At 36.5% G+C, this 26,872-nt stretch overlaps 1 protein-coding gene and 1 long non-coding RNA gene across 7 annotated transcripts in view; one reads left to right on the top strand and one right to left on the bottom strand.

Annotated features, from left to right (window-relative positions):
- The window catches only part of KMT2E (lysine methyltransferase 2E (inactive)), a 94,432-nt gene extending 68,383 nt beyond the window's left edge, over positions 1–26,049 (bottom strand). For 2 of the 6 annotated variants that reach the window (XM_069587841.1, XM_069587845.1), the window contains exons 1-3: positions 24,375–26,049; positions 5,244–5,316; positions 1,955–2,139 (exon numbers count right to left, since the gene is read on the bottom strand). In XM_069587841.1, the coding sequence (XP_069443942.1) occupies positions 1,955–2,025 (71 nt within the window). In that variant the 5' untranslated portion in view covers positions 2,026–2,139; positions 5,244–5,316; positions 24,375–26,049. Of the gene's footprint in view, positions 1–1,954; positions 2,140–2,913; positions 3,165–4,740; positions 4,793–5,243; positions 5,317–24,374 lie in introns of all 6 variants that reach the window. The other 4 variants (XM_069587840.1, XM_069587844.1, XM_069587843.1 and 1 more) reach the window with 3 other exon arrangements.
- The window catches only part of LOC138439285 (uncharacterized), a 33,592-nt gene continuing 31,535 nt past the window's right edge, over positions 24,816–26,872 (top strand). The window contains exon 1 of the long non-coding RNA XR_011256667.1: positions 24,816–24,958. This is a non-coding gene — a long non-coding RNA (uncharacterized lncRNA). The remainder of the gene's footprint in view (positions 24,959–26,872) is intronic.

Genomic DNA, 26,872 nt, shown 5'->3' with positions numbered 1-26,872 from the left:
TAGTATCTTCTGATTACATATTTGAAATAAAAAGGAAATGTGAATTATATAAAAATTTCTTATGAAAATAGCTCTAAAAGCTTTATATATATATATATATATTTATATAGTTTTTAAGTTTGAAAATTTAGCCACAAAAATTGATAGTTGTCTCATAGTAGAAATTGGTACCAGCTATACTTTTTGTGTCCACTGAGTAAGGGATACCATACCCAAGGGACACATACTTGTATGTGGAATAGAAAAAAATAATTTCCTTAAACAGAAATGTTCTTAAAAAAAAAATAGTTATTCTGTAATTACCTACAAGTTGATCATCTTCTAATAATAAAAATGTCCATATTTGTACCAGGAAAGATTTGGCTCAATAATATAAATCATAATTATTCTATAAATACTCTTACAAATGCATTTAATAAAGAACACAGGCAGAAAGCTCTCCCCTAAACTGCTGTCAATATATTATTCATTCTTTTTTAACTGTATAATTAATATGTGGCTTTTATTCTGTTTGTGAATTGCCTTACAGCATATATACTAAACATGTAAACAAGACAAAGGAGCATCTGACACTGTATGCTGGACTAATTCCTATTTTATACACACTCAATACTTCATAAATTACATTTTGTAGTAAGTGCTTATGAGGCTAATTTTAAAAAACTGTCAAGGTGAATTTTTTAGGAAGTAAAAAATCTTTGATTATTACCAATAAATGCCAATAACTATTATCAGATATAGATTTGCATCTATCAGATGCACTAAGAAAAACTGGTACTTTAGTCTGGGACCCACTCGCCTGTCAAGCCCTGCTTCCAGGTTCTTTTTTCTTTGTTAGGAGTGTCCCTATCTGGGCAGAAGGAATGTCAATCAACAGTCACAAGAGTACCCTTGTTTGGGAATCCATTATTTTACAGCAAAAATAACTTAAACATAGTACAAAAAAAAAAAAGAGGCATTTAAAAACTATAATAATCATATAGTTAAATGGACTATGTAGTATATTATAGGAATACTAGAGCGCACCCCTGAGTCTTTCCTAATGGCAGAAGCAGGTGTGGTGAAAACATTTCTAGACCATTTGAAATGCCAGCAAATGGAGAGTATCAACTGTTTTTTGTCCTTTCTACACACCAGTTTTAGGAGCCCTAAAAGAAAGAAATTTCCTTTTTTTTTTTCCAAAAAAGTTAAATTCAACTTTCTGGTCAATGAGTGTCCCATTTGGCACAATTCAACTATATACTCAATCAGAGAGCAAACATACATCTTTCTATTCTTTAAGTATTCCAACACTGTTACATGGACCTTTGAAATTTTCTAAAAACAATCAATTTTCATAGCAATAATTCAGTGTTAACATAGTGGTCTTTCAAAATAAAAATAAAAGAAAATCTATCCAACACAACTGTCAAGACCATATAGTCTTAAAGGCAAGGTAAGAACCTTTCACTAAATCCCTCAGAAATGGCTCCCTCAAAAGCAAAAGGTGCCAAAACATTCATCTAGAAGGAAACACTCCCTTTTTCTTATTTAAAACTGGCTGGAATTTTATTTTTCAATTCAACTTAAAAAAAAAAAAGGGGCCAATTGTGTTTAAATGGATATTACAGTTTAAAAAGATTCAAATTGAAAACCAAATTAATTTTCCAATATAAACAAGACAGATTCACAATTTTAAAAAATAATAACCTATTATCTTAATACTTGCTGTCAATAATCAGCAAATGGAAGACAAAAAAGAATCAGAAAAAGAGAATTTTGGCTCAAAAGCTCTTTACAAAGTAATTTTAGTTACAGGAATTTTTGCCTTTAAACTTCTGACATTTTACTTTAGCCAAGTATCTAAAATGAGAAAAATACAAATGCAAATCAAGAACTGCGTGGTTGTGCTAAAATAATTATATGAAGTATTTTACTCTTCCCTATCCAAAGTACCTATGATTTAAATACTTACTCTGAGCCTGCAGCCATTTCCAAGTATGACGTTTCTGCTGTATCAACCCCCAATGGGATCACTATGCTCATGACGTTCGCCTCTGGTAAATTCGATTACTATGGAGTCCTATGCATTGGTATCCAAAACACTGGGGCATGCCAGCCACAGTGCTCATTGCAAACATCTAAGTGCATCCACAAACCCTGTTTAAAAGAAAAGGGAACCAGAAGTTAACAATCATCTTCATAGTCTCAGAAGCAGTCAACCTATAATAAAGGAATGTAAAATACATAAAGAAAGCATTCTTTATTACAATATCAGTATCAGTGCAATTTCCTCAGGCAGTCTCTATTTTGTTCATCTTTCTGGAATTAAGTAATGAGATTATGCTCAAAAGAAGTTTCTGAATCATAATCTTCCTCAGGGAATGAATTTAGGGTGCCATAAGTGGGATTACTAAGGCATATTGCTTAGTAAGGAACCAACAAATATTATTCATTTTGAAAAATGAAACAGAATTTCTTAAAGTACTTTCCAAAAATAAGTCTTCCTGGTTCAGTGAATGATCTAACAATAAACTAACAAACACTGAGTACTTACTGTGAACTAAGCACCACACTTACTGTGAACTAAGCTTTTACATGGATAATCTATTTAATCCTCACAACTCAAGTAGGGATCTCCATTTTACCGCCAAAGAATCCAAAAGTAACTATGGGTAAATAACATAACCAAAGTTGCTCAGTTTAAGGGATAAAACCAGAATTTGAAACAATTCTACTCTATTGTTTCTATATTTTAAATATAGAAACAATATCTGTAATAAAATTGTTTTACAGTGGTTGTCACTTTCTGTTCTACATAAATACATGTATATTAAGGGAGTTTCTCTATTTCTCCAGTTTTCTTCCATGAGTTAATGATCCCTAATACAATTAGAAAACTAACATACTTGAATTATGTTTAAAGAAATTTACCATAGTAAAGAAAATATATTCAGCTTCAATATCAATTTTTCCAATTTAAATTCATTGTGCATGCGTGCTCAGTTGTGTCTGACCCTCTGCGATCCCATGAACTGCAGCCCACTAGGTTCTTCTGTCCGTGAGATTTTTCCAGCAAGAATACTGGAGTGGGTTGCCATTTCCTCCTCCAGGGGATCTTCCCAACCTGGGGATCAAACCCGCGTCTTCTGCATTGGTAGATGGATTCTTTACCACTGAGCCACCTGGGAAGCCCAAAACACTGCTATATGTTCTATGTGTGAAATATCTACTTAAAATATTTCAGCAATGACATAATACAACTTGGAACAAAGCAGATAATCATATAAACAAGAAAAACAGTCAAAACTGTCCCCCTCATGTTATACCTGAAATACTGAAGACAACTATTTCTTCAAATAGCAATTCTTTATTTACCCTTAATTTTTACAAGTAAGCTCGAGAATATCTACTCAGGTTAATTCCTGTTTCACAGATGATACAGATTGTGAGTTCATATTTTATGGGGAAAAAAATACCAAAATAGGGAAATAACGAGGTAATAGTGGTTTGAATTCTCCAAGAAAACTAGCCTTTACTTTTAAACTGTATATAACTGGGGAAGAGCAACTAGATTATAAGTTACAATAAAAATATACAATAGGCAATTGCACTTGAAAGTTAAAAACGTAAACACTGGAACCTATCTCTAACACTTTAACAGTAGATGTGTGAGCTAGACAAGTGATTTAACCACTCTAAGCTTCAGAGTCTCTGTTTATAAAATGGGGATACATCCTCATACAGTTTCTGTGAAAAAAATGAAAAAATGACTATAAAGCATTTCATACACTGCATTATGCATATTTAGCAATCATTAAGTGGTAGTCACATAAGAGTTGCTCCTATTTCATAATCAAAAAACTATGTGGATTAAATTAAAACTCTCTAGCTCTCATTTAAAGAGATTCTTCTAATAGTTTTTAAAAATAAAGTATGTAATTATAGCTCACTGTTTGCTATGATTTTACAGTTTTCAACAAATTAAAATTATCCTCTAAAAACAACTGCCCTAATCTACTTTTCTGCACCTGGGACTGTTTTAGAGTTACTTCATAAAAAGCTATATTTATTAATATGCACAAAGCTACAAAATTATAAAATTTCTAAACGATAAAATGCAAGCAATATATAAATCAAATGTTGCATTATTTTGTATTTCTTTAAAATGCTGAAGACCTGGACCTAAGAACAATTACAATTTAAAAAATTACTCCTTGTTGGTAGCATCTAGTTGGTAGACACTTTCTTCAGCTCAGCTTATCTTTCGACTCATAGGAAACTTTATCTTTTAGGTGTATGTTGCTAAATATATAGTTGTATGCTTTTTTTTCCTCTTAAACCAGAGGCAGAAACTGGAAAACAGAAGTCAAATAATTATGTATTATTTTAGGTAACTGAGTAGTATTTCCAATCTAAAACCGTCTATTTGAGCATGTATTTAATAACAGTACAGCCCATTTTTACATAAATATACAATCTTCAATATATAACACTATACTTGAGCTGTTTCTAAATAGCAGTGAAGAACGTGCCAGAAAAACCTATTTCAGACAATAGCTTATATTTGTGCCATTACTGTCTCTCTCTCAAACCCTGCACAGTGCACAGAATGAAACAGGCACTCTACAAAGAACAGGTAAATGAATTAGAGCACCCAGGATGAAAATGCAGCTCTGGCCTCATTAATCAAATGAGTTGTCAACCTATGCAAGTAAGTGCTGTAAGAACAACCACATGACGCTTTTTCCAGAAATGCACCTTTCTTCTAAAATCACAGAAGCTCACCCCCAGGATAAACACAGCATTACATCTGTAAAAGAACCACAGATGTTTGAGTTTGATTCAGCAGAGAAGATGATATCAGAATTTACTTACAAGAGGTCAGAAAGCAAGAGGTCATATCTTTTGAGATCATAAAAATGGCAAATATTTCACTTCATTATCAAAAACTACATAGCCAGAAAATTCACGCTGCTTAAAAATCCAGCTGGTACTTAAATCATAAACTCATTAGGGTCAAATCACTGTCTTCAAAAATAAGAAAAGACAAGACAATATAGTACACAGATGTAGAAGAGATGTGAGCTTATAACATGGGAACAACTAGAGAAAAACAATTCAACAATCGAAAAACTACCACAAAGGTTTCATATCTTATATGTGAATCAAAAACCTGGTTTACCCAACTGGCAAGTTAAATATATACGAAATATATTGAGAATAAATGGCAGCCATTAAAGAAATAATATAAAAGGAAATACCATGAGATGTCTGGTAAATCTGAGGTCCAAGAAAGAATACAGGTCTTCACAAAACCTGCTATCCAGAATAGACCTAGAAACCAAGTGAACATAGGAGTATTGAGCTATTTATTAATGGCATAAAAGTATATATAGTACTTCTAACATGGAACCTAAAACCAAAGGGATTCATAAAGACAGCAGCTAATTCTTAAAATGACAAATGTATTCTTCACTCTTTAATACAGATGAATGCAAACAGAAGCAAAGGAAACAATGCTAACTATCAAATCAAACTGGAAAGAAACTGAGAAGACAATATTACACAGAATTTCCTGGTAGTCCAGTGGTTAGGACGCTGTGCCATCACTGCTGAGGGCATGCACTCAATCCCTGGTCAGGGAACTACGATCCCGTGTATCACGGACAAAACAACAAAAACAAATGAGAACAAAAAAATGAAACAACCCCACAGATTCAGCACAGCAAAGGCACTGATACCAAAACAAAAACAAGCAAAACCATAAAGTAGGGAAAATGAGATAAAAGGCAAGAAGGAAAAAGAATTACATTAGAAATGTCTATCAGAAAAACAGGAAAACTGAGGCTGCAACCACATTTCAAGGGTTCAGAAAAAAAAAAACAAAAAAAAAACCCACTGAAAAGATGAATATGATACCAAACAGGCAAAAAGGTTGAAAATAAGGAAACTTGTTTAGGGCCCAGCTCAATTTAACACAATCTCTTTGAGGAAAGCATCACTTATTATTATCTTTCAGTTCTTAATAAACACCTTACATACATAGAACTCAATAAACATGTAAAATTAGATCCATGTTGACACTTTGGACATGTAACACTAAGAGAATAAGCGGGTGAATTTTGGGCTCAATTACTAATAGAAAGGAAACAAACTTGCAAGAAATTATGAGGCCACATAACTGAGATTTCCTTATAAATCAGAAATTAAACTGTCTTAATTATTCATATAAGATTTTAATTTTATTTATATCTGTTGACTAAGGTATAATAAAAAAAGAATACTAGTTGATCAAAACCTATTGTGAAGTTACTACCTATGAAACTCTGGGCACCTCATTTCACTATTGTGGGCTTCAACTATAAATGGAGGTAGGTTAGGCTGATGATCTTAGTTTAAATTTCAGTCTTAAGTACATTAACAGATAATTCCTGATAATCAAAATCTGATACATAGAGGATTCTAAAAACCTACAAAAAAATTATATATTTCTCCAACTGGGTTAATGTATCAGTACAGTGCTCCACAAGCACTCAAATGTCCTGAAAACAGGTTATAATAATGATATAATGATACAAATGATGATAAATACTGAGTGTTTTCAATGCTTAATCCTCACAATGAGCCTATGGCATAGGTACATTTATTATCTCCATTTTACAGATAAGGCAGAGAGGTTAAACTTATCCAAAGTTCCACAGATAATAAATTAGAAGAATCAAGTTTTGAACCCTAATGGTGTGACTCTAGAACCTACACACTAGTTTCCCAGAAATTAAAATTTCCCAGATGACTGGTAAAATAAATAATCTAGAATTTACAGCTAGGAGGAGAGAAACTGACAACTGCCTCTCTCAAAAAGAAGAGAAATTAAATAACTACATAAGTGTTTCACTGCAGAACATCTGGACTATACACTTATTCTGGCTCATTAAGTAACAATTAACAAAACCTACTTAGCTCCCTCCTCCCCACAAACCTCATCTACTTCATAAACTTACACCTATCCCACAACAATGCATTAAAACACTATGAAATATCAGTAAAGATGCACAGGCTCAAAGCCTAAAATTTGTGCTTAAAAGAGTATTTCACTGACAGTACAAAGCATACACAAGAAGGATGAAAATATTCAAATTCCCTATTATTTTCAGGAACAAACACATGCCTTGCTAGTGGGTTGAAAAGGCAACCCAAAAGTTAAGGAAACCAGGACCCAAATCTGAGATTACTCCTGGTGCCTCAGTGGAAAAGAATCTGCCTGCAACCTGCTCCAGTATCCTTGCATGGGAAGAATGAAGAGAGGAGCCAGGTGGGCTACAGTCCACGGGGTCACAAAGAGTCAGACATGACTTAGTGACTAAACAGCAACAATGTATACATAAGTATACTCATTTCCTTACACAAAACTATATAAAGCAAAGACCACCTATCTAACCAGTTGAATTTTAACTTGAGTCTCCTTTGATAACAATTTTGTTCCTAGAGATAAAAAATTTCATCAATTCAACTTGCACTGTGATAGTTTTGGTGCAAATAAACTCTTCATTTAGAAAAATCTTTCTTCTGGTAGTCAGGATTAATGCAGATGGACCTACTTGAAAAATGGAAACCTATATATAAAATTCAGTGTTCAAAAAGCACAGTTTCTGTTTCTATTTGAGAGTTCCACAGTTTCACTATATATTTTAGTACTAAATTCAGTATCAAATTAGCAATGCTTTAGTTTTCATATTCTGCCACTTATTAATAATGGTTACTTGTTCTCTTGAAGCATTAGCTTCTCATCTGAAAATAGAAATAATCACAGAACAAATTTCTGAATTGTTTCAAGGATTCTGTGTGCCATTCAGTTAAGTATAAGGTATGATTACCAGATAATATTTCTAGGAATTAAATATTTAGGAAAAGTCTTTAAAAGATGAGTATTGGACCGTATGGCATATGCAGAAGCTAAAATATGATACAAATGATCTTATTTACAAAACAGAAACAGACTCACAAACATAAACAAATTTAGGGGAGATGGGAAAGGAATAAATTCGGAGTTTGGGATTAGCAGATACAACTTACTGTACATAAAATAGATAAACAACAGGGTCCTAACTGTATAGCACAGGGGACTATATTCAGTATCTTATAATAAACCATAATGATAATTTTTTTAAAAAGTATTGTAGAACAATTCTCAGCTATTATACTTGTAAAACTCAATTAAAGTTTTTTAATTAAAGAATTTTTTATTAAGAATTTCTGACCTAGAGTCCATTTTTGTCAGTAAAGGAGAAAGGATGCTTCTGGTAACGAACTGCAAATTTAGAGAATGTGACAGAAGTAGCTGCACTTAAAAAGCCAACAGCCAAACCTCTTTATTACAAACTCTAAACGTACTATTTCAATTATTTTCTTAAAATAAAAACCTGTACAGAGTAATGGTTAAAATAACTAAGTCATATGGCCCTTGAAATCCCTTTGTACAAAATTTTTGTCAAAACAAGATTGGCTTTAATAAGATTAAATTCTTTAAAGAATAAGCCAATACCAGCCCTCATGATACTTCCCAACAAGCACCAGACCACCCCTATAGTTAAGAAAGAGGCACTTTTTCAAATCAGCTAATATTTGGCAGTACTCCAGGACAGCTTACCTTGCAACCCAGTTTACCTTATCTTTAGCTCACTAGTGATGCGAAGAGCTCAAAAACAAAACAGCACCATGAATACAAAGAGTGAGCCCTAATGTAAATTTTAATTGTTAATGATGTGCCAGGAGAAGGAAATGGCACCCCACTCCAGTACTCTTGCCTGGAGAATCCCATGGAGGGAGAAGCCTGGTAGGCTATAGTCCATGGGGTCGCAAAGAGTCGGACAAGACAGAGCGACTTACCTTACCTTAGCGTTGGTTCACAGAATGTAACAAATATACTATAATGATGAGAAATGTTGATAGTGAATATGATATACTGAACTATCTGTCTGGGGTACGACTCTTTCTAACAGGGTCTGGAGAAGCTATTCTAAACACCAATTCTTCAACCTGTCAAACTACTGCTATACTCCTCTATTAGCACCCTAAAACAACCTTGAATTAAAATAATTTCAATACTATCCAGTTTTTTAATGCATGCTATTACTTTAAAAGTGTTCATCATTCCTTAAAGTGTTGGATATCGCTAAACTCTAATGTAAAATCTAGCCTTTATGCAATTCAGTGATTAGCATCTGGTTAGAGTCTCCGGGTATAAATGTACAACTTCTGTTTCCTACACACACACACACAAACTATTCTCAGAATGAGTTTAGTCTTTGTTCATACTCCAGTATGTAAGTAACAAAAGTATTTCATTCTAAACTGTTACCTAATTCCAATTTCTACTTGCCATGTGGCCCACGACTATATATCTTAGAATGTACTGCTTGATATACAAACACAAAAGAAAAATAAATCTTCAAATTTAAAGAATCATATCTTCTCAACTCCTTAATATCTTACTTTTATGTACAAAAGTAATGAGTACTATACTCATTACCACATGCTTCAATGGGTTCTAAACCTTCCTTCAGTTAGGGAAAAAAAGCATTGTTATTTACAACAGTAATTTTAAAACTGTGCTCCCAATAGTCCTAACAGAGCTGAGGATTGAGATAATAAAACAAAACAGGGAAGCAAACAAAAGAAAATGAGAGACAATATGTTCTGTAGATTTAAAAGGAAAGTCTGAAGCTGTATGTTTTATGTGGTAGCTACGAAATGGGAAAATAACATTAACACTACTTAGCAATATAAAGGAATGAACTACAGACACATGCAACAACTTGGATGAATCTCAAAGAAACTGTGCTGATTAAAAAGTCAACCCCCAAAATGTCACACATACTGTATAATTTCATTTATCTAACATTCTTGAATGACAAATTATAGAAATGGAGAACAGACTAGTGTGGCATTAATACTAAGAGAGTAACACCAGGGATCCTTGCAGTGATAAAACTTCTGTATCTTAACTGTGGTGGTGGAGATAGGAATCTACCTGTGATAAAAATGAAAAGAACTATACACACACACACAAGGACAAGTAAAATGGGATATCTGAACATACTCTGTGAATCAATGTCAATATGGTGCTCATACTGAAACCAGGGAAAAGACACACTGAATTTGTTATTTCTTACAACTGCATGTCAATCTACAATCACCTCAAAATTTAAAAATTTTAAAGTGACATTAAAATTGTGACCTTCAATTTTTGAGTACTGATAGAAACTTTCCTGCAAATACATAAAATCTTACACAAAAATCTAATCATCTATTTTTATTCTAGGATAAAAGACAGTTTAAATCTCCTATGCTTTTCCCAATGATTGCCAGCGTCAAGTGTTGTGTCAAGGAGGCTACAGCCACATAAAAATGGGAAGTGGCCATAGTGATTAATGATACTTGCTAATGGGCACAGCAAACATTTTTACTTCATTATCTGCTAAGTCTGTGGTTAAATAGAGTGGCAGAGAAATGTCCCTGCCTGCACATCCTCCCACCTACCAGTTAAGTTTCATTAAAAACCTAAGAATTCCTGGAGAATAGTTTGAAAATCATTAGCTAAAAGGAAATACTAACTTCAACATGTGACATGAAAAACTTATTTCATTGGTGAATTCTCTTATTCAAAGGCAAAAAAAAGCACTCATAAAAAAGTAGTATTAAGGTATAACAACTAAAAATCAAAATAAACAATACAAATCCTGCATTTATCTTTAGTCTCTCAACCTATACAGACTATCAAGCAGGTTCATCCTCGCTTTTTTAGCCTACAAAAAGTATGTCATCAGGAAAGGGTATATTTTTGACTGAAACAAAGTTGGCAATAATTTTATTTTCTCATTCTTTATCCTACTCTCAGCAAAACAATGGTGCTCACTCTTCATGATGAACTAAGGATTCCTTCTATCACTATTTTCAGTCATATATTTTAGACTGAATTGAATCCTCTCATTTCCCTATATAAAAACAATGTGCATCAAATCTAATTAACAGGATTTGAACAAACCTTTCTGATCCTACTGTCCACATTTTACTCTATTAGACTAGGCTAGCAGAATAATTTTCTAAGTAGTTGCTCTTATTCTGACTTGACCTTTAAACCAGTGATTCTCAAACACAGATCCACAAAGTGCCCCTTTTCATACACATGGAATTAGGAGTTGAAAATAACAGATTTGTAGGCCTCACCCCAGAGATTCTGATTAAGTAAGTCTGGATGTGATCTTTATATATATATATATATGTATGTATATATATAAAGGATCTGCTTCAGTGCTCTATTTTAGAACACTTGCTTAAACACTAAATATACTTCAAAGCCCACTCTAGTTTCCTAATTTTGCCCTCTTTAAAAAAGCATTTTAAAAAAGCATAATAGCTCACAGTAATAACTGGTTCCTAATCTTGGCATTATCAGGTTATCTTGTTCCATTCTAATATTCCAATATATAAATCCACTGATTATGCCAGTCTTTTTGCGATTGTTGCCATATCCTTGCTCATTCTCCTTCATCCCCCTGTATTTATATCCATCCCACCCAATAATAAAAATATTATTAAACCTTCCAGGATCCTTTAAGTACCAATGCTTCCTTGAAGTCTCAACTTCCCAACTTTGACATCTCTGCCACAACCTAGCTTTAAGTTTGTCAGCAGATCAACCTCCTGATCACTGTTTTCCTTATCTGTAAACAATAATGTGCCTAGGTTAACTCAAAAAACTGTTACAGCTATAAGGCCCCTTACACACTAATCTCTTCCCTTCTTAACTTCCCAAAGAATATATTACTTACATTTTTTAACCACTGGTTTATATTCTGACACACTTTTAAGTGTTAGATATACAGATTATCTACTTCACTCTATAGCAAGAACTGAGATATTTATATCTGAGAGAGGGATCTAGCTCTCAAAGCTTAGAACAAAGTGGCTAGGACATCACCTAAGCTATTCTTTCTTTAAAAAAGAAATTTTATTTTTAAGTTTCTGGCTGTGCTGGGTCTTTGTTGCTGCGCGGGCTCTTCTCTAGTTATGCATGCAGGCTTCTCACTGCAATGGGTTCTCTTGTTGGGGAGCATGGGCTCTAGGGCACTCAGGCTTCAGAAGCTGCAGCGCATGGGCTCAGCAGCTGCAGCTCCCGGGCTCTAGAGTACAGGCTTAGCAGTTGCGGCACTCAGCCTTAGCTGCTCCAAGGCATGTGGGAGCTTCCCGGACCAGGGATCAAACCTGTCTCCTGCCTTGGCAGGCAGATTCTTATCCAGAGCCACCAGGGAAGTACCACCTAAGTTATTCTTATTTAAACCACATTTTCTTTAACACATTTAATCCTTTCCTCCCCTTTTAGATGAACATATCTTAACAAACAAAAAATCTGCCATTGAAGAATGTTAGTGATTGATTTCCTTCTGGAAACATTTTTTTTTGGTTTTTTAATTGCTTCTTTTTTCTTTATTACTCAAAACTGTGGTTGTCCTTTAAGGTTCAATCGTCCCCATTATTAGTCTCCAATCTTGGATTTAACCATTCATTTCTGATTCCCTATTCCTAGCCATCTACAGGTTGTATATTAATTCAAATACCTGCCATCACTGCAAAAACCAAACTTTCTAACAGAATCTTTTCACATTATCTTCTTCCATTCCATTCTTTTTATTAGTACTCTATTCTCCCAGTTCTATTTTTAATCCTTTTCTCTAGTCAATTTAGTCACCCAGTCTTTTGTGTCTCCCCAGTATTTCAGATTCACTCTTTCTCAATTTTCATGCCCACCTCCACCAATCATCGTCATCATCTGAATAGTTTCCAACAATCAACAACCCTTACAGCTTATCACCATCAAGTTGAGTACTTTGTCTCCAAACAATAGAAGAAATCTCCAGTGTTAAGCGTTTCCCCTCTCCACATCATGGCAACTATTCTGTTATTTCAAAACATAATAAATATAAATGCATTCATTCACTTAACATACTTACTGAGCATATATATTTTCTCAATACTATTCAATGTGCTGGGGAATGAGTAGTGTATAAAATTAAGTTGCCCTTGACACACCTGAAATGAGTTATGACAATCTAATATAATCAAGGGTATCTTAAGAGTAGTTTTCTCAAGTAACTGCCTTGGATTAATAATTTGTATATTCTCATTACCTTGTCAAGAATTAGTCTTTTTTTAAGGATTATTGGAAAGCTATGATGATTTTCAAATGACTTAAAATTCTTGATCACTCTAGCCCTGTGACCCTCAGTCTCTCTAGGTCTCTCATGAAAAATGGGTGAAAGATCTACACTGCAGAGTTGATGCACAGAGAAAAGAAGATACATAAATACTCTGTAGATACTCATTTATGGACATTAGTGTTGTGCCTCTTAGAATTAAAGCCATGAAGTTTATATTTTCCAATTCAACGATAATTTAATTACTTCCAGTCAAAATTCTATTGAGTATCAAGGCCACTAAAATTGTGAAAACACACATGAAAGAACAAATGATGGGACTTCCTGGGGGTCCAGTGGCTAAGCATCTGACTACCAATACAAGGGACAGGTGTTTAATCCCTGGTCTGGGAAGATTCCACATGCTGCGGAGCAACTAAATCCATGTGCTACAACTACTGATGCCTGCATGCCCTGGCACCCATGCTCTGCAATGAGAAGCCACTGCTATGAGAAGCCCACTCATTGCAACAGAGTAGCCCCCACTTGCTGGAACTAGAGAAAGCCTGCATGCAACAATGAAGACCCAGTGCAGCCAAAAATAAATTAAAAAAAAATTTTTAAAGATCAAATTGATAAAAATAAATAAATGGTGAAAGAAAATAAATACATGGTGAAAAGAGTTTAAAATATTTACTATCAAAATCTTAAGTATAAAGTAAGAGTACTTTTGGGACTTACCTGGTAGTCCAGTGGCTAAGAATCTGCCTTCCAATGCAGGGGACTTGGGTTTGATCCCTCATCGGGGAAATAAGATCCCACATGTCACGGGCAACTAAGCCCACATGCAGCAAATATTGAGACCAAGCTCCATAACCAGAGAGCACCTGCATGGCGTAATGAAAGACCCCATGCCACAACTAAGACCAGATGCCGGCCAAATAAGCACATTTTTTAAAATAAGAGTACCTTAACTTCTAAGCATTTAACAACCTACAAAGCCAGCAAGAGAATGAATTTTAAAAAGGGAAAATACTTTCCATATTTAAACTGTTTACTTTTATGGAATTTTTCCCAGTCTTTTGATTCCAGAGCTTACAGTATTCAAAGATCAACTTCCTCTTCATACTTTAATACAAAAACAAGATCTAGAAATGGAAGACTAGCATATTACTAGACAGTTGAAGCTCAAGAGAAAAAGTCAATGCATTTCACCCTCAAAAATGAATCATGACACTAACAGATCTGAATCTCTATCAGAAAAGCTTTTAGAGGCATATACTCACTGAGAAATTTTACAGTAAAGAGAAAAAAAAATCAAGAACAAAGTTGGTAGATATGAGTGCTACAGTGACTAGTATTATTTGCTAAAACACAGGCTACGTCCACTTTTACTTTCAAATTTCACTGTAAAGATCTTTATGGAAAAGATTACATATAAACAAAAAATAATCCACATGTACTGAGCTGATCAGCCACTCTTACAAAAGTCATCTGAACATGGAGAAAGAAATTACTATGTAAAGTCGAGGACTGAACTAGAAATATTTTTCCCCAAATCCATAATGAACCACTTACTTTACTACATAAGGAGCTTCTTTTAAGTGATAGTTTAGGCTATATATATCAGCAGAATGTCTTTTAAAATCTCCATCACTCTAGATTAAATATCACACAGGCTGAAATCTGAAAACCATACAAACTGATCCCACGGACATTAGCCAACACAATCATCAGTTACTTTCAATAGGAAATATGTACAAGATAAGCAAGCCAAACTCAGTAGCTACCACGATGCTTCCATACAGAGGGCATTCAACTCTTTGCCGTTAAATGAATCTAGTTTATAATATTATCAGAGATAGAAAGGTCCTTAAAAAAAAGTACAATTTAAATCTCACAAGATAACAAGGGCTCTTGGATCTTAACATGTTAGTGTATCTGTTACATTCCAGAATCTGTCATTTCATTTAGGAAGGGTCCTATAAACCCCACTGGACAAACCAGGGTCTAATTCTGAAAGAACATTTTTAGATCTCCAAGATACTAAGTAAAAAAAGAAAGTTACAGAACACTGTAGATCCATCCTCTTTTTGGATTAAATATAGAGAAATATAGATTTATATATAAAAAAAGTGTGCTGTGCTTAATTAGTTGCTCAAGTCATGTCTGACTCTGTGACCCCATGAACTGCAGTCCACCAGGCTCCTCTGTCCATAGTGATTCTCCGGGCAAGAATTCTGGAGTGGGTTGCCATGCCCTCCTTTAAGGGGACTTCCCAACCCAGGACTGGAACCCAGGTCTCTCACACAACAGGCAGACTCTTTACCAAGCGAGCCATCAGGGAAGCCCAAGAGTACTGGAGTGTGTAGCCTATCCCTTCTCCAGGGGATCTTCCCTACCCAGGAATCGAACTGGGTCTCCTACATTGCAGGCAGATTCTTTACCAGCTGAGCTACCAGGGAAACCTAGGGACTAGAAATTCATGAGTTCAAAGTCCATCATTTAACATAGAGAATAATAAAAGATTATATACAAATATATAATATAAACCTGTATTTTAAATTTAGGCTATCATTCATCATTATTTTTGTGTCAAGCCAAAGTATTTTTTGAATATGGCTCTTACAATTTGAATCCTGGATTCTCATTCTTGCATAAACCGTATCTATAATGCGTTATCCATGGTTTTTGGTTTTAGATTATTCCAAGGTAAGAAATCACCTAGACACTTATGGAGCAATGTGAATGCAGACTTCCTTCTAGATTTGTATCATTTTTTCCCATAATCTTTTGTCTTACCAATACCTAACTTGACAATTTTCTTCAGCAATTAATTTGCCTTTATCAAGTTTTCCGAAGCATTTAACTAAGGTTTCATCTAAACAATTCTCTCTTCACATTCACTTATCTGATTCATGTAATATCTAACTAATATAAGCACAATAGAATAAGCACTCCATGTAAACAATACACGTGGGCCCTGGGCCACAGTAAGACTATTTAAAGAAAAGATCTCACACATTAATTCTAACTCTAGATTCTTAACTTTAGTCAACATGGTGATATTTTACATGTATACAATGGGGATTTGGGCCTAAAAGAAAATATTCTAATATATCATGGGACTTGTTTTTGCACCTTTTCACTCTATACTTTCTTAAAAACAATAGGATAAGATTTGGTAATGCTACAAATAAATATTCTCTTAATGCAGTTGTATACAATTGACTCAAGTTTTAGTCAACAAAGTTTAAATCAACAAAGTACCTCTAAAATGCTTCAAATCCACTGTATCACCTTATTAATCCTCACTATTCTGAAATATGATCACCTTAGTTTTCTCAGAAGGGAATTTTAAGTTTTATAGAATTAAATCCCCACTCTGCAAATGTTTACAACACTTTCCTTCTCCTAATCTCTCTGAAAATTTCCAAAGAAATTAATAGTTTTCATTCAATATGTTATCCAGGACCTGAATCAGTGTAACATTCAAATTATCATCCAAATTCATTACCAAGATTTTGCTATCACTGAAAGGAAATATGCCAAGTTGATAAAAGTGTCATCAAAATGTAATCAAAGTATAAATGTGTGTTTTTTGTTTCTTGTCCCTCTCTTGCCCTTCTGAACTTTTTGAGGAGTTCGTATTTCTTTCACTGCAAGGTTCCAAAGATCATACACTGCTTTGTCTTAAGAGCTGTAGATGTTTGATGCTCTGCTGTATTACTATCTTACCATTGCCTTTAAAAAAAGTACTGGCTTGTATATATGTAAAAGAAGAACCTGTCTCAATGTTTTCAGAAAAAAAATACTTGTAAAAAATTACACGAAGGAAGAATTTTTAAATGGAGGGGGAAAAAAAGCACAATTAAAATAAGTATTTTCAGCCTTGTCCTAGAAATCAAATTGCTAGCATTAGGAGCAAATCATAAACTGTTACTCAGGGTTCATATAACAATAACTCTAAAAATTAAACGAGGACATGGAACTACACCATTTTTTAAAAAAAAAAACTACCAATCTAGTTACTTAATTTTTATGTTCTGAATTTAAAATTAGACCAGATTCGAGCAACTATTTTAAATCCTATTTGTATGGAAAACTGTGCAGGAATACTATCAATACTATCAAAATTATTTGTACTTTTCTTCCTTAAAATTAATTTATTGTTGTGATTATGAAAGCAAATCATACGCATTACAGAAAAACCAAAAAGGAAAACTCCCATAATGCCAATTACCTGGAAACAAACCACAAATTAAAAACCTTGGTAAATGTGCAGTCACCAGAGTAAAAACTTGCTCAGGCAAGAATCATCAATAGATGCTAAATCTAGGAGAGGAAAGTCTGATGAGGAACAGAATATTTACACAATCTCAAAATCTCTCTTTACAAATTACTTAATAATGGCAAAATGAGAAACAATTTACTATAAAATGGAGAAACTACTTAATACTTTAGCAAGCAATCAAAATGAACATACTGGTAATGGGTAAACAAACATCAAGTACCTCCAGATAATATAAACAAACAAACACAACGCTTATTACTTACCCAGTATTCCAGCCAAAAATGCAAAATCTGAATTTAATTATGAAGAATCCTTAGATAAACCCAAATTGAGGGGAACTGGATAAATAACTAGTCTGCCGACGTCATCACAAAAGAAAGACTGAGGAACTCTCTTCCAGACTATTGGAGTCTCAAGAGACCTAAGAACTAAATGCAATCTATGATCCTGGATTGGCTATTGTATCAGAAAAAAAAAGAAAGAAAGAAAAATACTAATAAAGGGCATAATTTGAACCATTGATGAAAATGGAATATGGCCAATAAGTTAGATAAAAGTATTACATCTCTGCTAATTTTCCTGAATTTAACACTCTGGTTACCTAAGAAGGGATGCTTGTTCTTAGGACATGCTCTAACAGGGCACAATGTATAAATATACCCCCAAATGTTTCAAAAACTTTTTAAAACATGTACAGAGAGAACAATATAGTATATAGTGAAAAAATGTTAAAAATGAGGGGATCTGGATGAAGGATATAAGGGCAAGTTTCATACTATTCATGTAACTTGCCTGTAAATTTGACATTATTACAAATTAAAACAAAAATGAAAACCCTGGTTTTTCTGGGGAAATTGGTCAACATACACATATATATTTATTTACATGCAATATAGCATTTTTAAATTAAGAAACAAAATCATCAGTTTGATAATACTTAGTTTTAGAAATCTTCCCAGATACATCTGGGTATCTGGGGGAAAGGCAATTATTTTCAGATGAATTAGAGGTGTTTTTCTCTTGCCCTCCATCCAAGGAAACTATTCCCCACCCTACCCCCTACACACAAACCATAAAAACTCAAACCACTACCATCTCCTTTATCAGTCACAGCTAATTAAAGGGATCAAGATGGAGAATACTGGCTCTCTGACACATTGCCAATTCTTGTGAGGCCCAACTGCACTTTCTTCAAATAAGTTCTGTGAGATTTCCCTACAGCCTTATAACAAATCTAGCTAGCTGGAGCTGATTTCTGTTCCTTGCATCCAAACAAATCCTAAAACAGTAGGGTTTTGAGAAGTAGAAATAAATGGAACAAGGAAACAGTCTCAAATTAATCTTTTGTCTGTGCTTCAAAAATAGTGTTTAGGTGGAAGTTTAAAGCTAAGATGTAATAAGGCCCTGTCAAATTCAACCAATTATGCAGCTTCATTTAAGGAGAAATGCCAACAATTCCAAAAGAAACAATCTTACTTTCAAACTTACTTTCTCAAGAAGAGTTACTATGTATCAGACTAACCTCAGACCTGCCCCCAACCCCATCAATTTATGGCTACTGAGGCAAAGTCCTAACCATTCAAATATCTCACATCAAGAGAGTCTTTTGCCACAAGATTAAAGATGAAATGAGCTTTCGAATTCTAGAAAGTTGCCTCTCTTTAAGTGACATACAAAATACGAGGAATACAAAAGATCTCTGTAAAATCAAAAATAGAAACTATCACCTCATTAATCTGCCGGGGGGAGGGGGGTGGGGAGGGGGGTGAGAGGGGAATATTAGAAGGGTGTATCTTTCTCATGTAAGTCTCCTGACAGACCAAACAGTAAGAAAAATGTAAAACATATTATTAAACTTATTTAACTCTAAAGTTTAAATTATTTTAATTAATTTATCATAGTAAATTCTATTAAAGCCTTTAAATAAAAATTATGTTTTAAATACCTTTTGAGAATAAAAGTCAACATAAATCTTTAAGTGCTTTTATTTTTTTTTAAATTTCTGGTCTCAGACAAAATGTTAGATAACTATGTAAACTTGAAATTATAAATACCACAATCCAAAACTAACTCAATCCCACTGTAATATTATACACTTAGCTTCTGCCACAGGCTCAGACCGTAAATGCTGCACCCATGTTGGTTATAACACAGGTATGATTACTCAATATTATCTTTCTCAATAATAACCTTCAGAACCAAAAATGTTTATTTGTTTGGATTAGCTCTAAATTGAGCAATCTAAGAGTTGCTAGAAAATTATAATCTTCTCCAGTTGTATAAATAGAATAAAGAAAGCTGTACTTATTTTGCTTCTCATGTTAAACCCAGATTTCACATCTGAGATAGTTTTTAAATGTAAAAACAAACATTTTAATTTAAAATTATGGATGTGTAATTATCCACCAAATTATAAATCAATTTATTTATTAAAAGGCATAATGCCTGTTTTGATGACATCTTAATGCAACACATCAAAAATGAATTCTGTGACCTGTTGCATGGAAAATATTCAATACCCCCTAAACAGTTCTGGTAAATAACCCAATAAGATTTGATAAGGATGTAAACTTTACCTAACAATAAAATATGGCTTTCCAGTTTAAAATAAAATTTGATTTTTAAGCTGTCCACAAGAATTCATTTCAAATCAAAAGAAATACAAGTGAAATACAAATACGAGTGAAATATAAGACTGACTACCTTCTTTACAGTTTTCAACCACAAATACTGCTCTTCATATTAAATTGTTAGGTAACAAAAATAATATTATTAAGAAAAAATGAGGCTCCTCCCAACATTATTACAAAAGAGGCAGTTAAGAAAGAAAAAGGGATACACTCCAATTTTAAACCCAGCCTACTAACTGAGTAAAATTTACACAGCAATATCTTAAATAATGTCTTGTTACTCTGCCAATCAACATAAAAAACTTTATCGCAAAATAAAAATGTTATACTCAATATTAAAGTCTCGCAGAATACAAATATTTAACATTTATTCTAATACATGACAAGCAATGTCCCTGATCACTCTGAATATCTGAGATGTAAACATGTTCACTTAAACAAAAGCTTTAAACTGAACAAACAACTGAGCACCTACTATCTGCTAAGAATAACTACCTTGGATACAGACACTATATTATTAAAATATTTTTTAAAAAATAAACATTTCTTAAGAGTCCATACTAATATTCTTTAAAGCAGTTTTTTGATAGCTCTTCAAAGTTCTGTTGATTTTATACAATAAACACACAGTGATAGTATACATTTTATGTCCCAGCAATAATTTCCATAAAAGAGCTATTTGAATAATACACTTTAAAAAATAAAACCATACGCTTCTTTAGGAGTTTGATGCATTAAAAAGGGTATACTATTCTTAGAAATCAACTTAATAAATTACAATTTCACTAAGACCACCATGGTATGTATTGAGAAGAGTTTTTCCTAATTTATTAATTGGCTTTTTGGCTTACTTTTTCATTTTTGGAGTCAAGAATTCCTAGGGCTAACTGTGGTAAATAGGGTAAAAATTCTCTGGCTGGAAGCTGTGAGGAAAATAGACAAGGCAAAATTGTAGAAGAGTTATCAGACAGACCTAAACAGTTGAAGAGAAATGAGAAGTCCTGTAAAGGTTCTAAACTTAAATTGATATCAAAGGGATCCTATAACTTATCCTGACAACAAAAAAGAAACATGATCAAAACATAGTCTCTAAAAATAAAATTTGCTCTCCAATTATGTTATGATTTTCTACAGATCCATTTAAACAGATAAACAACTAATCCCTCAAACTTAGCCACCCTAAGAACAAAGACCATTTGACTAGCTTTGCCCCAAGGGCCAAATGTTTCAAAACTCTCTGTGAACAAAAATTATGCCTCACCTTTTAACAAATTTGCCTTGACAATCCAAAACACACATAGTCAACTGGAGGACAAAAGAATCAAAAGCAAACATTTACAACCATGTTTTTTTATTAAGGGCAATATACAAACAAATAAATAAAAAGCCAGACTCATTTTATAGGGACCAAAAACATATCAAAAGAAAACAAAAAAAAACAAACCCCAAAGCAATGAAACAGGCCAGTATGAAGAAATCTCATACAAGTGAAGGCATCTTTTCTCATAATTTCCAACTTTGTACTGTTTCTTTAAAGCCAAATAAATCCAAATGCCTTATATGTCTAGACTTGATCAAGGTCAAGATCAACAAAAACACAGGTATAGACAGCATTCCCTCCTATGACTACATAAACCAAGTTTTCCTAGGAGTATACTTATTTCCTACATTAGGTAATAAGTTTAAAGTACCAACCCTCTGATCTTAACCCACAGATCTTAATCACTTAAGTCTGTAAGTGCGCAATCTTTACACAGCAGTTGAGGATCTGAATGAAATGCTCACTCAGAACATAATACAAATGAGTAATGACCCCAAATCCCTACACAAACTCTCCCACTATGCACCAACATTTCATCTTAAAACATTTCGAAGATTTTAAGCAAGGCAGTGTGTTCAGTCTTCCATGATGAAACTCCCTAAGCTGGTAATTTCTACTATTTTGTAAATTAGAAATTATCAGACTAATTCACAAGAGCTTCATAAATCTCTTATCCCACCGTTAAATATTTTAGAGCAGAATTTACAATGGAATAAGAGAATCATTAGAGAATGGACCCTCTCCAACGTCTTTAAGTAGTACTGGATTGAAAGGCACTCATCTTCCAGTTGCTCCACAATCAGAATGGTTATTAAATAACATTAATGACCCACTCATATCTCACTGCTTACTTCAGGCCAAAAAAGATTGCCCTCCCACTAGACAGATGAATTCTAATCATTCACACTTTTAAAATTAACTGACACCTTTTCATTTTCTGCCCAGATTCAAGGCCCTATTATGATATGACTTTTATTTAAAGTCCCACTAAAACAGACTAAATTTCACATCCCATAGCAAGTAAATAAATGGACATGTTTGGCAAGGAACAATATCAAGAGCTAGAGCTTTACTTTTTTACTTACATAATTGTGACAGTATGTTATAAGACAATTACTAGGCAGCAAAGCACAGAGCTCTACTTTATCAAATACACAATCAACTTACAAAATTCCTAAGCAACGCTTAAATATATGGGGAAAATGGATGCAAAATATGAGAGTGAGAAGAACAAGCATCTCCACACCCAGTGAAGTAACAGGTTTAGGCTTGTTTGTACAGCTCCCTAAAAATTAATTTGAAAGAGTACAAACACCAAAATTCACAAAATTGGTCAAAAGTTGAATGAGAAACGTTCTACTGTAGATTAAAACATCGATTCTTACAAAATAGGCTGTACCTGCACATTTACTAAATATTTTAATTTACTTTAGCTTATTGAATGAAAAACGCTTGGATTAAACCAAACAAAAACTATTATTTGCTCCCTAATAATTTTTTTATATGTAAGAGCACCTGACCTCACTGCTGAAATTTCTAATAAAAACACCTGAGTGCTTTTTAGTTTTTGAAACGTGGTGTCATTTTACTTGCTTCTCAGGAAAAACCCATAAAACTAATCAACTAAAACACAGCACTGCAATTTGCAGTAAAATCGACACATCTTTGTAAATGGTTTGGGGAGGTGAAAAAAGGCCCAGCCTTTTCATGTAAACATAATAAGCCTGTAATATGCTGCAGACAAACGCACTGCAAGGGGTGTGGAGGACCCGAGCTGATTAGATTACCACAACATCAGCCTGGGGCCGCCATTTTTAGAATCTGTAAAGGACAAAAGAGGGAAATTTCACTTTTTACTGGCCATCTAGGAGATTAAAGGAAAAAACTGACTCTTTTCCAATTAGGTATTGATGTCTCCAGCCTAGAGCTGAATGCACCTCACTTAATTCTCTCCAAGGTCTCCAGAACTCCTAACACCTTATGTTATTCACATCTCTAAAAGGTGAGGGGACACGGGCAAAACGGGGCTCACTCTAAAGCTAACTCTAGCGATTCCCCCTTGACTTTAAACTATCATTCGTAAAACACAGTCCAGCAAGAGTGCATCTCTAAGGAGCTAAGGCCGATGGAAGAGAGCCCTCCGGATTGTTTGCTCTCTCCTCCTCCCCTGTTTAGCACAGTGAACCGTTTGTTTCTCTTCTGTGTCTGCTGCCACAGTGTTTGTGCCAATCCCTTGGTCAAAATCAGCTTTCCTGAAATGTGCCATATTGTGGCTTCTAAGCCTCCGCTACAGTAAAAGGCGACGATAATGCAAGCGGGGAGGGGGCGGGGGGCAGACTGAGACGGCTGGGTGCTGGGGTGACCACCTCAGGGGCGGGTTTACCCTCTCTCGGAGAGGATGAGGAGCTGACTCGTTCTCCCACAAAGGGATATACCCAAGGCGTTCTTTCCACCCCCTTCGTATTTACGAGAAAATTGAGCCAGAGACTGCCAGGCGACAAATGGAAGCAGCATTAGAAAATGGGGCCTATACGGGTTCCCAGCACCTGAACAAGATGCGGTAGAGGAAAGGGAGAGAGCTGGCAGCTCCTGGGACCACTTCGACACAAACCCTACTAATAGTCACAAACCTACCTCCTTACCCCAAGCGGCTCTAACCCGCTGCCGGCGACGAGTGCGCCCCCTCCCTAACTCCCACTCTCAAGGGGGTTTAACTGCCAGTTTCCCCTTCCCCAACCCTAAAACCCGCCATAATGCTCCCTTCCTAGGGACAAGGAGGAAAAAGGATATATTCGAATCAAACAAGCAATGTCTAGCCCCCGCCAAGACACCTGAGTCAACGTCGACTCCCCCACACCGTAAGGATAAAGATGAGAAAGCCCCCTCCCCCTGGAAACACACGTCCCTCCACCCCGCAAACCCCAGGAACTCCCAAGGAGACGACAGGCACTGACCTGTGATGTTCACACACCAGACACCCGAACCCCGTTATTTGCTCGACCCCCAAGGAGTCTCTCCACACCTCCGCGGTCAGACGATCCCCCGACAGCAGCCACTGCAGACACAGGACCCGGCTCCACACACCCCCTCCCCAAACAGCAGCGCTCAGCCTCTTCGCCAGCAACCGAGGAGTAGGGGAGGGGGCACAGAGACAGTCAACAGGAACGCAGAGGCTACGGCGAGGCTGCTTAGAGTGTCTATGCCCCCTCTATTTGCCGCTCCCGAACTCAGGTACCGTCTCCGACTCAGCCCCCTGCGCCCGCTCAGTGTCACTGCCTCTCGCTCTGGGAAAATGGCGGCTGACGGCGGCGGCCGCGGCGGCGGCGGCGGCCGCGGCGGCGGCAAGTGCACGGGGCCCGCCCGCCCCGCTCCGCAGGGGCAGAGGGGGAGGGGACGAAGCTGCCCGCCGCCATTTTGCTTATGGGCTGCCGCCCGCCGTTGCCTCTCCACGGAGGCCCGAAGACAGCCAACTGGAAGCAGAGCGGTCAACAGAATCTCCGTCTATTTCACAACAGATGCATTCAACAATTCACCGAAGGTTTGGGAAAGTTTCGGTATTTGATGGGATTGGTTTTTTATCCCCTTTCCCTGAGTAGTCCTTAAGTCTGGATATCGGTAAGCTTGGGCGCGACACTACTGGGTGGAAAGATAATGATTGTAGGCCTTGGAAAGACCCCCCCCCCTCTCCCCGCAAGCACTTTCTCCCACTCCCCAAACCACCTCTGTCCTACTCTTTCCTCCCCCCCCCCTCCCCCAGTCTGGCCTCCGGAGCGGGGTGAACTCGGTTAGGGTGTCACTCGACGCCCACTAGGGGCTGAGGCGGCTTCAGTGCGCAGGCTCCGAGCACCGGATAAAAGCGGAGCTGTTGAGTCCAGCGCCGTCTCGATGGAGGAGCGAGAAACGGAAGAGGTCGGGGGGAGAAGCAGCTGGAAAAATACAGCCACCGTCAGCGCCGCCTCCCTGCCACCGTGTATCGGGGTAAAAAGCTGTCGTTGCCGTCGGTGCAGTTGCCGTCGCTACCTCCTACTTCTTTGGCCCGGGGGAACGATTTCCCCGCCGCGGGATAACGTGCGGGGAGGGGATCGGGAATTCTTTTAGATGGCAGTTGACTAAACGGGGGAGGGTCAGACAGACGCTTATCTAAGAACAAAAGGGAAGGCCAAAAAATAAAGGGTTTCCCCAGCAAAATGACATGGTGATTGCGGTTCTTGTTTTCGGGGTCTTTCCCCGAAATGGCGGTTTCCGTCTTCTTGCTCCACAGCGACCCGGAGCGCTCGGTAAGCGGGGTGGGGAGAGGCAGAGGTGGTCCACGCAGCCAATCAGTGTCTGATGTGTTCTGTCGAGCGCGTCCTGATTGGCTAGCAGTGACCTCATGCTGCAGCAGCGGGTGGGGCCAGAGCCGCCGGGGGAGGCTGTTGCAAAGGCCGAGAGGGAGAAGTGACGACGGTGTTCGTTGCTGCCGCGCCCGATTCGGAACACAAGCTGTGGCGAGGGGAATCTAAAGGCTCTTCCTTGACTATTTTCTCCTGTCCCTGCGCGAGGTGAGGGCCCCGGCTCGGCCTCTGCGAAACTTTGGGGCGCTGGCGCGGACGAGAAAACAAATTCTCCCGTGACTTTAGGAACTGCGTCAGGGCAAGATGGCGCTGGGTCTCCTTGGGGCGCGGGGGGAGAGGCACGTCCACCGTCGCCGCAGCGCATGTGACTGGGCTGCATTCCTGTGGGGTTTGGCTCAGACCCAGGCGGGGGCGGGGGAGGGGAAAGGGCTGGGGCGGAGTAGTCTGTGGTGCGGTCGGCGTCGGCGGCCTGAAGAGGAAGAGTTGACTGAGGGCTCTTCCCCTCCCCCATACTGCTTAACAGCTGCGGCTCGTTGGGGAAGCCCCCCGAGGGACGGTCCTGATGGGGATGTGACGGCTGTTGGTGAAGGGAAAGGCTTGTCGCCCTATTTTCTTATCTGCCTTTCTCCTTCGAAGTATACTTACGTAAAGTGGCTGGTCCCTAATGTGGGAGCTGGAATCAGCCACGAGTCGGGAAAGGCCACTGGACTGAGTAGAGTCTAGCTTCTGGGCCACAGCGCCGAGGAATATCGATTAATTTCTGAGAAAACTTAAGTTTTTCAGATTCGAATAGCAAAATAATCTTAAGTTTGGAATCAGGTGTGAAAAGTGTGATGATAAATACCCAGGAGCACTTATAATTTCCTGAAAGTTAAAAAGAAATCAAGGAGTATACCATCTGAAGTTTGAGGGCCCTTTTCAAACTTGTTGCTTCAATCTGTTACTTTCTTCCCGTTTTCTCCCTGTTTGTATATCCTATAAGAATGTGAAATCCTATCAATTTTTTTGAAATTTAGACGTGATTAGTAATACAGAATAAAAACTGCTAGTATTGTAATATACATGAAGTTGTAAGGGTATTTTCAGTATTCTTGGTCTTCTGTTGTTTTTCCTCTTAA

Source organism: Ovis canadensis, chromosome 4 (genome assembly GCF_042477335.2).
Source record: "Ovis canadensis isolate MfBH-ARS-UI-01 breed Bighorn chromosome 4, ARS-UI_OviCan_v2, whole genome shotgun sequence".
Taxonomy (NCBI): Eukaryota; Metazoa; Chordata; class Mammalia; order Artiodactyla; family Bovidae; genus Ovis; species Ovis canadensis.
This window is presented reverse-complemented; position numbering and strand designations above follow the sequence as displayed.